This window comes from Centroberyx affinis, unplaced genomic scaffold (genome assembly GCF_046629955.1).
Source record: "Centroberyx affinis isolate AG114_WGS23_722 - 3 ecotype Tasmania unplaced genomic scaffold, CSIRO-AGI_Caff_v1 ptg001111l_1, whole genome shotgun sequence".
Classification (NCBI taxonomy): domain Eukaryota; kingdom Metazoa; phylum Chordata; class Actinopteri; order Beryciformes; family Berycidae; genus Centroberyx; species Centroberyx affinis.
This window is the reverse complement of record NW_027279653.1, coordinates 390,306-404,116: the sequence shown is the minus strand read 5'-3', so window position 1 is coordinate 404,116 and position 13,811 is coordinate 390,306. Positions and strand designations below refer to the sequence as shown.

The following is a 13,811-nucleotide window of genomic DNA, read 5'->3' as shown; positions in this document are numbered from 1 at the left end:
AGCTTTAGCAGTGGCTAAATACTGCTACTATTTTTTTCTGTGGTTACAAAAGAAGCAAAAGACTTCAGTCCAAAGATATACCTATCACACATATAAAAAATAATAAGGAATTATGCTTTAATCAAAATCCAAACAAAACTTGAAGCCTAGCTATTGGGGCCTCTGCTCATACTATAAATCGTATTCAGTTGCTTTTGTTGCCGATAATGTTGAGATCCTTCAAAAGAAAACAAATCTGCTGCGGAACAAAAGTCATTGCACTTGTTTCATTAACGGCAGAATTTGTTGCTACACTTCACGGACAAGCTCGCACAGAGCTCGCATGAATGGAGTGATATTGTGAAAGCCCTGATTGGAATGGAAACTGGAAGCAGATGTTTCCGAGTTAACATTTTTAGCTAGTATCTGTCGCTTTAAAGTGGAAACAGTTTCCCCTTCATTCAGCTTAAAGTCTTATCTGTTTGTTTGTGGGCAGAGCAGGAGCTAGTAGCTGCTAGCATTAAACTATCAATCAAGCTAGCTAGCGTTAGCTTGCCAAGCTAGTCAACTCAGCTTGAATAACATAGACCAAGAACAGCGTAAAGATGATGGAAACCGTATTTGACCTCCCGGTTGAAAAACAGATATTTTATGCTGTGCTGGGATTTTCATGGACAGTGTATCTGTGGGAGGCATACCTTGCTTACAGACAGGTAAGTTCACCATCAAACTTAAAGTTACTGCTTTGAAATTGGTTATTTGAAGGGAAATAAACGCTAAAAGAAATTAATTCTATGATCTTCGACAGTTGAATCAAAACTTGTGATGATGATGGGCAGGTCTCCCAAAACTAGGATGAAAAGAGACTAATCTTGACAAAGCTACGGAGATAAATTGCATAAGTACTGTATGGAGCTCAGATCTTGACATAACGAACCAAGAAAGATTATGAGTAAAATGTCATATTTTTTCTCTTTATTATTATAAGGCCATAAGCCAGCCAATTTCCCTGTTCCTGATCTGTTTTTGACAGTCTAAATGGTATGCACAACTCCCTATGTTAGTGCTTTATTGGTCTGTTATAAATTAATTAAGATATAACATTGTGCTGATCTCCTTCAACTATGCAGAGAAGGATATACAGGTCAACTACACATGTGCCACAGGAGCTAGGGAAGATCATGGATACTGAAACATTTGAGAAGTCACGTCTTTATCAGCTGGATAAGAGCAACTTCAGCTTTTGGTCTGGACTCTACTCTGAGACTGAAGGGACGGTAAGACAACCAAACACTTGAAACACATAGATCATTTGACTAAGAAGTTGCCACATATACCCCTTTCACACCGGTGTAGCGACCCAGGATGTATGTGGGTTGACCATCAGTGTAAAAGGGTCCACCCGGCTAAGCCAACCCCATAAAACAGCCATGATTAAGACCAGGGCTGGGAGCCATGTGGAACTGTGCTCTACTTGGTTTGAAGGTTCAGGACTTAGGCCACAATCACACTTACTCTGTCATTACGCCTGCTCTGCATTGCCACGGCACAAGCCAACAGATTTGGGGCACGCATTTGTGTCCCGCTTTTTCGTAGGTGCCCAAAACAAGATGGAGGACAGACTCACCTGCTACTTTTTCCTATTTAGGTAGAGCAGGCTGGCAAAGAGCACTGTCTTCACCTCGTGTCTCCTGCTGGCCAGATGCAGAACAGATGTGAAATTCCCTCCAGAGAGACATATGTGGAGGGAAATTATTTTTGTGTTATGACTAATAAAACATTCAAATCAAAGTTTAATACATTTATTAAAACCTCAACTACTGCGTTGACAACATCTGGTTTGGCCTAGGTATTTTCTACACACAAGTTGGATAAATCCAAATATATGCAACACCCGCAACGCAAAGCATTAGCAGTGCAAAGGCACACTGGCAATGGAAACTCCCATTTGAAATCAACAAGTCAACCCATGTCATTCTGTGTCTGGAGCATCGTATCATCTGCCATTATCTGTTGAATGGACATATATAGTAAAAACATCTTCCTTTTGATTATGTTGTAAGGTGACAGCCCATTGAACATCATGTGTATGAAGCGGTGTGAACTGTCTCCTACATGCGATGGACTGTGGTTGTGGTTTTTAGGCCACATATCTGAGCTATTGTACTTAAACCTTTTCTTGTCTTTGTAGCTGATCCTGCTCCTGGGTGGAATCCCCTTTCTGTGGAGCGTGGCTGGTTCTGTGACGGCTCGCTTTGGATTTGGTCCAGACTATGAGATCTCCCAGGCCCTCGTGTTTCTGACCCTTGCCACTCTGTTCAGTGCCTTTACTGGCCTTCCCTGGAGTATTTACAACACATTTGTCATCGAGGAGAAGCACGGCTTTAATCAGCAGGTACGCTTGTCGGAACAGCTGTCATGTAAAAACCCAGGCCACTGTTAGTCACACACACACACATACAAACGCACACACATTACTGACAGATCCTCTCTCTCCCACGTAGACGTTGGGGTTCTTCCTTAAGGATGCTGTAAAGAAGTTTGTTGTGACCCAGTGTATCCTGCTGCCTGTGACCTCGCTGCTCCTCTGCATCATCAAGATTGGTGGAGACTACTTCTTCATCTATGCCTGGCTCTTTACCCTGTGTGTTTCTCTGGTTAGTGCTACATTCACCTTACCTGTTTGATGTAGCTGTTCCAAGTGGACAGTGAGAGAATGCTGGGATAGTATTATGTGGGTCACTCTATTTATACTCAAGCTTGTTGTTTGCTACTACCAATTAATGATAATACAATTTCTTCTCCTGTTCTCCTGTGTCCTCAGGTGCTTGTAACCATCTATGCTGACTATATTGCTCCCCTGTTTGACAAATTCACTCCATTACCAGAGGGAGAGTTGAAGACGGAGATCGAGACTATGGCCAAGTCCATTAGCTTCCCCCTCACCAAGGTTTATGTAGTAGAAGGTAAAGTAGTAACAATAAACCCAGGGTGCTAGTAAATGGAGACACACGCCTATAGTGATATACGATCATTCATTAACATTTCATCTTATAGTTTGACATGTTGCCATTATTAGTTCAACATTAGTTCAGTGCCTACAGGTCGGCTGTTTATCTAATCCAACATATTGTCGGAGGTAGATCTTTCTTGATTATGTCTTAAAATGTGTCATTTTTCCAGGTTCCAAGCGTTCATCGCACAGCAACGCCTACTTCTATGGGTTCTTCAAGAACAAGCGCATTGTGCTGTTTGACACTCTGCTGGAGGACTACTCTCCCCTCAATAAGTCTGGAGAGCCACAGCCTGAGCAGGCAGAGGCTGACGATACAGCCAGCGAGTCCAAAGCCAAGCCCAAGGTGACAATGTGAAACAATTTATAGTTCATTGTTCAGGACATTCCTTATTGCAGTGCAGCATAAACCAGGGTTCCCAGGGGCCTTGAAAATCCTTCTCAGTTTGTGGATTTCAGAAAACGAAATCAAGGCCTTAACAGTTTTAGAAAATGAATGGATTGCCTTAAAAGTACATGATAGCAACCAAATTCATCAATATGCCTCGGCTCTCTGGACCTTTGTCCTAGGATCAACACTTCACATCCTGAGGAAAACTTAATGGATATTTGCTTTGATATAGCAGCAGAAAATGAATTATTTTACCATGATTTCTTGATTTGAGAAGATCATGAGTAAAATATGAGGCCTCCATGTCCAATGTCATGTCTTGCCCAAAATATGCAGTCCTCGAATTTGATCAAACAGGACCTTGAAAGTCATTGAAAAGTCCTTGAATTTGGTGTACAAATGAGTGTGGGAATCCTGATTAACACTAAAACACATATTCAGGGATGAAGTTTAACTCATCTGCCTGTCTTAAGGACCACTAGCCTAAGAGGTGGAGGCGGGGTTATCATAGCAACAAAACTATTTTTATTTACATCATTTACATTTTAAGCATTTAGCAGATGCTTCTATTCTGAGCGACTTGTACTGAGTGAGCAGGGAGGGTTCAGTGTCCTGCTCAAGGACACATGGCAGTTGCAGGGATCCTGGGACCTCGCTGTTAGATGGCGGTCTTTCTAACCACTGGGCCATCCTGCAGCCTTCCTCAGCATGTCAGTCACAGCACAGCCAGCATAACAAGTAGTACATATGAGCCTGACTGATATACTTGTTTAGTTTGTGTTTTCTGTCAACACTGATTTTCTCTCATGAATCTCTGTCCAGAACAAGAAGCAAGGCTGCAACAACCCAGAGATCCTGGCGGTTCTGGGTCATGAGCTCGGCCACTGGAAGCTCGGCCACACTGTCAAGAATATCGTCATCAGTCAGGTGGATTTTATGAATTTTCTCACTGTAGCCTTGTTTTTCTGTCCATTGTCTTGCTGATGATTTTTCTCATTTAATAATTGCACCAAAACAAAGCAGCAAATTGACCTGATTGCACATAATCAAATGCAGCCACAAAGCGTTACAGTCAAAAGCAGTTATAATGCACACACTATATGTATACAGATGTGAGGTAATATTATGCTAATGAGATATGCATTTTCTCTGTTCTCTCTACAGATGAATTCCTTCCTGTGCTTCTTCCTGTTCGCTGTTCTGATTGGACGGAAGGAGCTGTTCCAAGCTTTTGGCTTCCATGACAGCCAGCCCACATTAATAGGCTTGATGATCATCTTCCAGTTCATCTTCTCGCCTTACAATGAGGTGACTATGGGATTCCATAGATAAACATAGTAACCATATTTAGAGGATAATACAAGTGTTATTGAGTTGTTCGCCTATCTCTTTCATTTCACTATTATTTCAGGCCCAGGTAGGCTGTTGCTCAATGCATACAGCATGTTGTCCAGTGTGCAATTCAGTGTCACATAACCTTCCACTGCTCATAGGATCCCTATCAGTGTAAAACTCCAACAAATGTTCCATGTACTGACAGCCTCGTAAATCCAAAGTCATGAACTAGCATCCATGATATTTGTGAAAATCCTTTCCTTGTTCCTTTCAAGCCATAACTGACAATGCGTTCCTGTAACCTTGTTAAACATGTGTTAATTGTGTTCTTTTTTTTTCTTCATACTTTCTCTTTGCAGCTCTTGTCCTTCTGTCTGACAGTCCTGAGTCGCAGGTTTGAGTTCCAGGCAGATGCCTTTGCACGAGGCATGGGCAAAGCCTCTGAGCTCTACTCCGCCCTCATCAAGCTCAACAAGGACAACTTGGGCTTCCCTGTGGCTGACTGGTTGTTCTCCATGTGGCACTACTCCCACCCTCCCCTCCTGGAGCGCCTCAGAGCGCTGGGCAGCGTCAAGCAGGACTGACGGGGCTGGAAGGGGGAGCGGCGTCCGCTGCCTCCTCCCAAGGGTCTCCGCAGACCGCTGCTGGCCCTGTGACGCACCCTGGTCTTTTTCTACCTATCTGTTCCCCCTTCTTGTTTTATCTTCTTTTACTTGTTTCTTCAGTTGGCCATGCTTTCCATACGGTTCCCTTTTGCTTAGAACTTTGCTTCAAACAAAAAACCAAAACAGATCAGCACAAAGGCAGCCTCAAAAATCCTACTGAGCCTGAAGTGAAGTCTCTCTGCTCTTTCTTTCCTAAAGCAAATACAGAGATGCCAGATATGCACTTGCTGAGAGTAATACCTCTGGGCAGTGTGTGTGTAAAGAAATGCTGTTGTCAGAGCACAGGTCACATTTCGCAAAGAAATGTGACCTTTTATTTCTTACCCGGTTTTATTTGATTATGATTATTTCTTTTATTTCATTCTAAAAAGGAAACATAACCCTAACAATTTGTCATTTATAAAACCTAAATTTTTACATGCATACCTGAGTATACCTGTTCCTGTTGTGATGATCTCAATTATGTGGTTTCCAACTATCAAGAGCATGATAATGTAAGCATAGGAGTGATTTTTGAGGAACAGCATATAAGCGAGTTCATCTAAGCTACAGTATACTGTGGGTTTTATTGGTTGTCTAAAAAAAAAATTTAAAAAAAGCCATGCAAAGTAGTCCGACCTTTTCTTATGCACTTGTGACAGTGCTTTTGCAGATACACAGGCCAGAATTTGTTTAGTTGGCCCAGAAGTGCAACTGTTGCTTATTTGGCAATGCCTCTCCAGGCAATATAGTAAATGTAGTTGAATTCAAATCCAAGTCTGGCAGATGGAACAAAGTAGATGCTTATGGTGTCAAAATTTGAGTGCCTCTAACTATCTCTGACTTTGGCCAGATAGCGGACACCGTTATTATGAACACAACAGTACAGAAATTAATTATCAAAGTGAGATTAGATTTTTCATTTTCATTTTTACATGCAATGTAATGCAATGCGGGGGTGTGGGGGCGGGTGTCTTGTTTTCCTTTTTCTAATGCACTTGCTTGCGAATAAGGGTCCAACCATACCTGTACATATGTAACTTTGATGAATAGCATAATGGCATATGAAGTGAATTGTGGAAAATTTTGAATGTGGTTTGAAATTTTAAGTTGACAATGTGTTATTTAGTTTCTTCTCTTGGTTTTGGGCCCGTGTTAGCCCAAAGTTGACTGGCAAGCAAAGTATTTATGGGGGACTGGGGGCGGGGGGAGGGGGTCTGCGAAGTTCCTTTCACCACACAAGTCAGTGTTTGGTTTGTTAGAAGAGGGGAGCATACCATACTTTCTTTGCAGCATTGAATAAAAGCCTTCAAAGCAGCTCTTACTCTGTCTGGTTGTTTGATGGTTTTATTTATTTATAGTGATTAAAATCAACTGAAATGATTTTGTTCTTTATATAGAAATATTTATTTTATGACACTGTTTGGCTTTCATACATCTATTTAAGGAGTTTTAAATGAAGGGTTTCATTCCAAACCCTGTAATTCTACATTGTAAAAACGGAGCATAGCTAAATCTTCTAATGATATATTTCAGTAATATACCATAATTAATTTTACCTTTATGCCAGCCATAATTCAATAATAAGGTACGTTATTTTTATTGTATCTATTTATTCAAATATTATAATATAATAATAATATTCTCGCTCTTGTTAAGACTCATTCAAATTGCAAAATAACCTTTATGATCTTAAATTAGCCTTTCAGACCTCATCGATAGCTTTTTCCCTTCTAATCACACCAACATATGGCAAATATCCCAAATTTTCTCTATGCATGATGTACCACGTTCAACGTGGGGTCAGAAGTTACTATACGTAGAGCACGTTGTCCATTTTGAGACCATACCATTACGCAAAAACACAGGATATTTACACTATTTCATGGGGTTAATTACTTAATCTCCATCTCACATCAAATATCACATATAAAAAACTAATTTGAAAACGCCATTAATAATACATTATCAATTTTTGCTTGGTAGGTTTTTAATTAAACAAACGTGATGCTCGGTTGGTCTCCCTTAATCGGATAATGGCGCGGTCCAGTGTGGTGTATTTTTGTGGACAAGGGCAAGCTTCCGTCTCAGTGTTGTTTTTGCAGTTTTGGGGTAAATATGGCGAGATTTCTGAGGCCTAACGTCAGGAGTTTTGTCACCTCACAGTTGAGAATGTCCGACCAGGTAAAATAGATAGAAACTCCTATTAGGCCACGACACTTTACACTTGATTTAGCTGTCATGTAACTGTTGTAAGTCAATGTTAACGAATTGGTGATTGTGCCTAATTGACAGAGCCTGTATGGTAAGTGGATTAACAATTGGTGGCGTACTTTGCTTTTAGGTCAGAGGAATTTATAATGAAGCTAAACTGGAGCACTAGTCGACCCAGCAGACTACTAAATTGTTAATGATGAATTAGATGGGGATAGTTTCGATTATTAAGCTTTGTTTAAGTGGAAAGTCACCTGTCAGGAAAATATTTCAGCCCTATGAATGGATGTGTGTAGGTTTCCTCTCAGCTAGCGTTTGCATTGTTAGACAAACAACTTCTGGTCTGTTCCAAACACCTGCTGGCACGCAGGGAAACAAAGACATCCTTGTTTTTTGCCTTATTTTGTGAAAGAAACTTGACCTTCAGAATAGAAACTATTTACAATTGGCTCTGATGTCAGATAGGCTGAACGTCGCATGGCCATGTCTTGATAACGAGGCCCAATAAGAAAATGAACAACGGATTGATATGAAATTTGAAGGATCTGTCTCCCAAGAATTGTCTGCAGAATAAAGAATGTGTTCAGTGCATTCCCATGAGGAAGGTCTTATGTTTTGCTTACAAACTCCCCCCCCCCGCCCCATTTTGAACTGTGCCCTCCCTGTCCCAGCTGGGTGAGCTGGGTAAAGGTGCAGGGAAAGGAGGTGGAGGTGGAGGGTCGATCAGAGAGGCAGGTGGAGCCATGGGGAAGAAGCAGGCTGCTGAGGAGGAGATGTACTTCAAGTATGTATTTCTCTCTTTTGCAGCAATGAATTGTGGATTCTAGAGCTGCAACGATTAATCGATTAGTTGTCAACTATTAAATTAATCGCCAACTATTTTGCTAATCGATTAATTGGTTTGAGTAATTTTTTAAGAAAAATAATCAAAATTCTCTTATTCCAGCTTCTTACATGTGAATATTTTCTGGTTTCTTTACTCCTGTATGACAGTAAACTGAATATCTTTGGGTTGTGGACAAAACAAGACATTTGAGGACGTCATCTTGGGCTTTGGGAAACACTGATCGACATTTTTCACCATTTTCTGACATTTTATAGACCAAACAACTAATCGATTAATCGAGAAAATAATCAACAGATTAATTGACAATGAAGATAATCGTTAGTTGCAGCCCTAGTGGATTCACAACATTAATTGTCCAATCAGGCAAACACTGTAATGCCAACACTTGTGACACCATGTTTTCCTCCTTCCCTCCTGATCTGTCCATACTATCTTCTCCCTTCTCTCCCTGACCTTTTGCTCTTCCCTCTCTTCTTTTTCTCACGGTCAATCCTCTCCTTTATTTTCACCCACAGGCGTAAGGAGCAGGAGCAGCTGGCCGCGCTGAAGCAGCACCACCAAGAGGAGATCGACCACCACAAGAAGGAGATCGAGCGCCTGCAGCGCGAGATTGACCGCCACAAGGGAAAGATCAGAAAGCTGAAGCACGATGACTGAACGAAGCCTCCCAAAACGTTCCAGTGATTCTCATCGCCCTTGCCAAATATACCTTTTTAGTAATCACTCAGATTACTGCATGCACTGTCTCACCAGGCCAGCCATGGATGTGTGTACTGTAAATGCTTGAAAGTTATTAAAACAGTTGTCATAAAATTATTATTGTTGCCATTGCATGCTTAGTGACAGGCCCTACAGCTTTAGATTTTGTGTGGTAGGTGTACTGTATTTTGCAGACAGAAGAGTCATTTAGAGAAAATGTAAAGATGTTCTCTAATGCTCCATATGGTACAATCAACTTCTCTTCTTGCACAATGCATAAATAAATTTGTAATGTCAGTGGCAATGATTGATACCTAAAGTCCTTACAGCAACACGAATCCATGGAAAAACATCTGACATGTAACATTGCACCTAGAATCATAAATTAAGCATAGTAACACAGAGGTCACATGCACCAGATTTCCATGTCCTTACAAACGTATCAGACAAAATTATAATTACAACGTGCAATCTCCCTCTAAACATACAACAGAAACTGACAGAGTGGTAGGCCTATATAAATAATGGTACAACCATAGCAATGTTTTTATCCATCACCTTTTAATTAAATATAGATAACATAGCATACAGAGTGAGAACTGATTCACAATCAATATACAGCAGGGTGGGTGTGGGTTTAAGCCCCTGCAGCTGAAAGTTTATGCCCTGCTGAAGTGTCCTTGAGCAACATTCCCAACTGAAGGGTCACTGTTCTGTCGCTGACACTGTGCTGACGAAGATAAAATATAACTCCGCCGGGGATCAAGAGAGGATCACCTTATTTATTTATTTTTTATTTTTTTTGACAAAACCTATCCATAGCAGCGGTGACAGTGAACTTGCCGCTCTTCCAAGGAGGTTTTATATTATCTGCTCTGCCCATCCAAAGCATGCATGTACTAGATCCAAAGGTGGCGACGCACGTCACATTTTGTGTACACTTACCGCGAGAAAGAAATAGACTTGTCGTCATTTCCGTCAAACCCCTGCCTTTTACAGCGGGCAGCCCCGTCTGTCTTTCTTTTCGCTCATCATGGCGGACCGGTTCAATAAGGTGCGTTACATCGGGAGACTCACAATCTTCTTATTTGCTTAATAGTGGAAGTTAAATCTCATTTTTACCGCTAACCCAGTGACTACTATTATAGTACAACTTGGTGTAGTCGTTGTTTCGCTCGGTGTGTCTCCTAAATGTGTATTTTAAGACCAGGATATTGTAACGTTGGACAGCTAGCCTTAGCTTGGTAGACATGCCTTCATCATGGCAGCCTCCCTCGCAAGCCAACGTCTTTAGCTAGCTAGCGTTAGCTACAGGCCCAGTCATGTATAAAGTTTGTCTTACATTTTAATTTAACTAAGTTTATGCGAAGAAGATGTCAGGATACCCTCACCTCAACCTAGCGTCACAGTTTAATAGTAATCGCTCCACGTTTAGCCTCCATCACAGTTTGAAACGTGTCAGCATGCCTCGCTGCTGTGCCGGACAAGTGTTCACTGTTGCCCATGTGCTGTCATAAAGCTCAGAGGCTGAAGTGTGTATCGGTATAATGTAACGTAAAATAAAAGCGTTGTTCATTAGCAGTGATAACCATAAGTATGAGTTTAAAGACAATGAGAGCTACCAGTCAATATATGAAGCTAGCTAACGTTACTGTGCCTGCCGATAGAAAGCTAGTTGGACTCCTGGTCAAAGATCCTAATCCAGTGTCTCTTTTCTCTCCTGCTGCCTTCAGGTTCTGCTGCTTGATGGCAGGGGCCATCTACTCGGGCGGCTTGCTGCCATCGTGGCTAAACAGGTTCTGCTCGGTATGTATAGACATTTATATCATATGGCGTCTTAATCATGCAAGATAATAGCTATGTACTCACTAAAGCATGTCCAGTGTCCCTGCCATCATGAGTTAAGTAGCTCTGTTTATATTGTGCAGTGTTTGAATCTGCAGTATTGCCTCAAACTGTCAATGATGTTAAATATCTGCCTTGCTTGAGTTTAACGACCATGAGAAAACTCACATGCACTACCATCTGAGACGGATTACACATCACCACAAGTATCAATGTTTGTTTTTTTTTGTCAATGCTGAGAATTTGTCCATTTTTCTTCTCAGGCCACAAAGTGGTAGTGGTGAGATGTGAGGGCATCAATATCTCTGGAAACTTCTACCGCAACAAACGTGAGTGTATCTCTTGTCACATCTTCACGTTGTGTTCACTGTGCCCTATGGCTGACGTGCTTTGTGTCGGTGATGTTTTACCACAGTAAATAATTTGAGTTTAACGACCATGAGAATACTTTACATGCACTACCATCTGAGACATGAGCATCATATTGGAAGTAATGACCTGCTGTCATGTGTGGTTGTAACATGCTTCAAATGGTCTGTATCATGTGCATCTCAACAGTGAAGTACCTGGCTTTCCTGCGCAAGAGGATGAACACCAATCCGTCTCGTGGACCTTACCACTTCAGAGCTCCCAGCAGGATCTTCTGGAGGACCGTCAGAGGTAAGATCGTAGAATAACTCTGGAAAGTATCTGGATACTTGGATATCTCAAAGAACATTCAACATAGTTTGAATACTACTCAGAGGTATCACTTTTCTGAAATACTTAAATTGCAGCTACAGCTTGATTATATACCCAACTGGACTGAACAATGGCATTTACAGTGGATTAAAAGGTTATACTACTTGAATGACTTGAGAAATTCACTACCACTTTAAACTTTAAGATTGTACCATGGGTTACTCAAGCCTGGTTTTGGTGAGCTCAGTTGGAGTAAGAACTGAACAGGCTGCATGTAAACAATCAACAATCTGATTGAACTTCATTGAGGAATGCAATGCTGTTTGTTCCGTAACATAAAGACACACATTCTGAGTAAATTGGGCTTGGATGTCCAGTTGGTCTCTGGCTTTATTTGAATCATAAGTGTTCGTAAAGCAAGATTCCTGTAGTTAGATGGCCTTTCATTTGACCGAGCACAAGTTGTTCCTTGCTTGACAGTGATGAGCACTTTATCCCGAAGCTGATCATCTATTGATGAGACAAACCTTACGGATCTGACTACTGAGTTGAGTCGGGACATACTGTTGTGCTTGGGCAAATGAACATTTGTGACAGTTCAAACATTGATTCAAACACTAATTCTGTCTCTTCAACCAGGCATGCTCCCTCACAAAACCAAGAGAGGACAGGCTGCCCTGGAGAGGCTGAAGGTGTTCGATGGTATCCCCCCACCCTATGACAAGGTGAGTAGTCTCTCAACCCAAAAAGGACCAAGGGCCATATTAATCATTTACAAATTAGTAGTCTCTGAAGTCTGGTCCTTAATGTCCCTATAACCCCTTGCTGTCTGTGATGTAAATCTTTACCTTACCTACCTTGTTTGAGTTTTGACTCTGAAAATAAACTCTATCTGAGACATGCTATACTTTCCATAATCAGACCTGCTGTTTTCTTCTTGATCTGATTTTGGTTTCTGTTCCACAGAGGAAGCGTATGGTTGTCCCAGCCGCCCTTAAGATTGTGCGTCTGAAGCCCACTCGCAAGGTGAGCCTATAGGTGTTAATGTCAAACTTCTAATGATTTGACTTGATGCTTGCCTTTCTCTGCACAAGGATAAACTTTGACAACATCTGTACAGATGCACTGTCAAAATGCTTCACTTTACCTGCCACAACAGTTGTTCTTGCTTGACAGTGATGAGCTCTTTATCCCGAAGCTGATCATCTATTGATGAGACAAACCTTACGGATCTGACTACTGAGTTGAGTCAAGGACATGTTGTGCCTCAAGCTGAAGCTTTTAAATTTAGTGAAGCCTCTCAAAGAACTAATTGTTAAATATATTTATGTTAAAAGTATATCCAATTGTCTAAAACCAGTCTATGTAGAATTTATCAGCTATAGCACATTGAATTGGTCTAACCATGTTTGTAACCTGAGCAATCTAAGCTTGCTGTTGCTGCATTGTGAACCCCTTGTAATGGATGGATCGTGTGCTATATTCCTATACTGAAACATTCTGACTTTAATTTCCTTTCCTTCTCAGTTCGCCCTCCTTGGGCGCCTGGCACATGAGGTCGGCTGGAAGTATCAGGCTATCACAGCCACCCTTGAGGAGAAGAGAAAAGAGAAGGCCAAGCTCCGCTACACCAAGAAAAAGACCCAGACCAAGCTGACCAAGCTGGCAGAAAAGAACGTGGAGGGCAAGATTGCAAAATACACAGACGTTCTCAAACAATACGGAGTCCTTGTCTGAGCTGGTGTCTCCTGGCCAATAAAGATAAATAAATGTTTATAGAAAGTGTATTGACTTTTTTCATTCCTGATGCCTGCAGAATTGCACTTGATTTGAAATAAAAATTAATTATTTGTAATCGTATGCATGCATTTGCAAACAACCAGTACTTAATTGACAGAATGCATACTCTATAAATCAGATCTTGCAATACAAAACTCATGTTTCACATTAGGTAGTAAAACTCCTTATATGTGTGCTACAAGCAGCTGCAGTCCAGTGACTCACCTAAAACCATGTGCCCAGTTTTTCATAACTTTGATTCTGGATCTTAAGTGTACAGATCTTCTAATCCCCCTCTTTTTATTTTAGCAATCCAAGATCAGATTGATCTTGATATTGAGTCAGTTTTTCAAATGAATATAATTGTGATCCAGATACCACAGA

At 41.2% G+C, this 13,811-nt stretch overlaps 3 protein-coding genes and 4 non-coding genes across 7 annotated transcripts; all 7 read left to right on the top strand.

Moving 5' to 3' along the window:
• Positions 1-293: 293 nt before the first annotated feature.
• zmpste24 (zinc metallopeptidase, STE24 homolog) lies at positions 294-6,559 on the top strand. Its single transcript, XM_071523732.1, has 9 exons — positions 294-692; positions 1,110-1,256; positions 2,171-2,374; positions 2,484-2,636; positions 2,804-2,945; positions 3,163-3,338; positions 4,206-4,310; positions 4,548-4,691; positions 5,078-6,559. The coding sequence occupies exons 1-9, from the start codon at positions 585-587 to the stop codon at positions 5,300-5,302; spliced, it is 1,404 nt and encodes a 467-aa protein (XP_071379833.1). The 5' UTR covers positions 294-584; the 3' UTR covers positions 5,303-6,559.
• Positions 6,560-7,417: 858 nt separating this feature from the next.
• On the top strand, positions 7,418-9,239 carry atp5if1b (ATP synthase inhibitory factor subunit 1b). Its single transcript, XM_071523750.1, has 3 exons — positions 7,418-7,546; positions 8,248-8,360; positions 8,939-9,239. The coding sequence occupies exons 1-3, from the start codon at positions 7,481-7,483 to the stop codon at positions 9,078-9,080; spliced, it is 321 nt and encodes a 106-aa protein (XP_071379851.1). The 5' UTR covers positions 7,418-7,480; the 3' UTR covers positions 9,081-9,239.
• Positions 9,240-10,111: 872 nt separating this feature from the next.
• rpl13a (ribosomal protein L13a) lies at positions 10,112-13,433 on the top strand. The gene is made up of 7 exons (XM_071523719.1): positions 10,112-10,176; positions 10,856-10,928; positions 11,231-11,296; positions 11,526-11,627; positions 12,288-12,373; positions 12,615-12,674; positions 13,176-13,433. Exons 1-7 carry the CDS (start codon positions 10,156-10,158, stop codon positions 13,383-13,385), a joined length of 618 nt encoding a protein of 205 aa, XP_071379820.1. The 5' UTR covers positions 10,112-10,155; the 3' UTR covers positions 13,386-13,433.
• On the top strand, positions 11,077-11,157 carry LOC139647800 (small nucleolar RNA Z195/SNORD33/SNORD32 family). Its single transcript, XR_011695549.1, has one exon. It is a non-coding gene; the product is annotated as a small nucleolar RNA Z195/SNORD33/SNORD32 family (small nucleolar RNA).
• On the top strand, positions 11,359-11,442 carry LOC139647791 (small nucleolar RNA Z195/SNORD33/SNORD32 family). The gene has a single exon (XR_011695540.1). It is a non-coding gene; the product is annotated as a small nucleolar RNA Z195/SNORD33/SNORD32 family (small nucleolar RNA).
• On the top strand, positions 12,123-12,198 carry LOC139647797 (small nucleolar RNA SNORD50). The gene has a single exon (XR_011695546.1). It is a non-coding gene; the product is annotated as a small nucleolar RNA SNORD50 (small nucleolar RNA).
• On the top strand, positions 12,819-12,894 carry LOC139647795 (small nucleolar RNA SNORD50). Its single transcript, XR_011695544.1, has one exon. It is a non-coding gene; the product is annotated as a small nucleolar RNA SNORD50 (small nucleolar RNA).
• Positions 13,434-13,811: the final 378 nt, after the last annotated feature.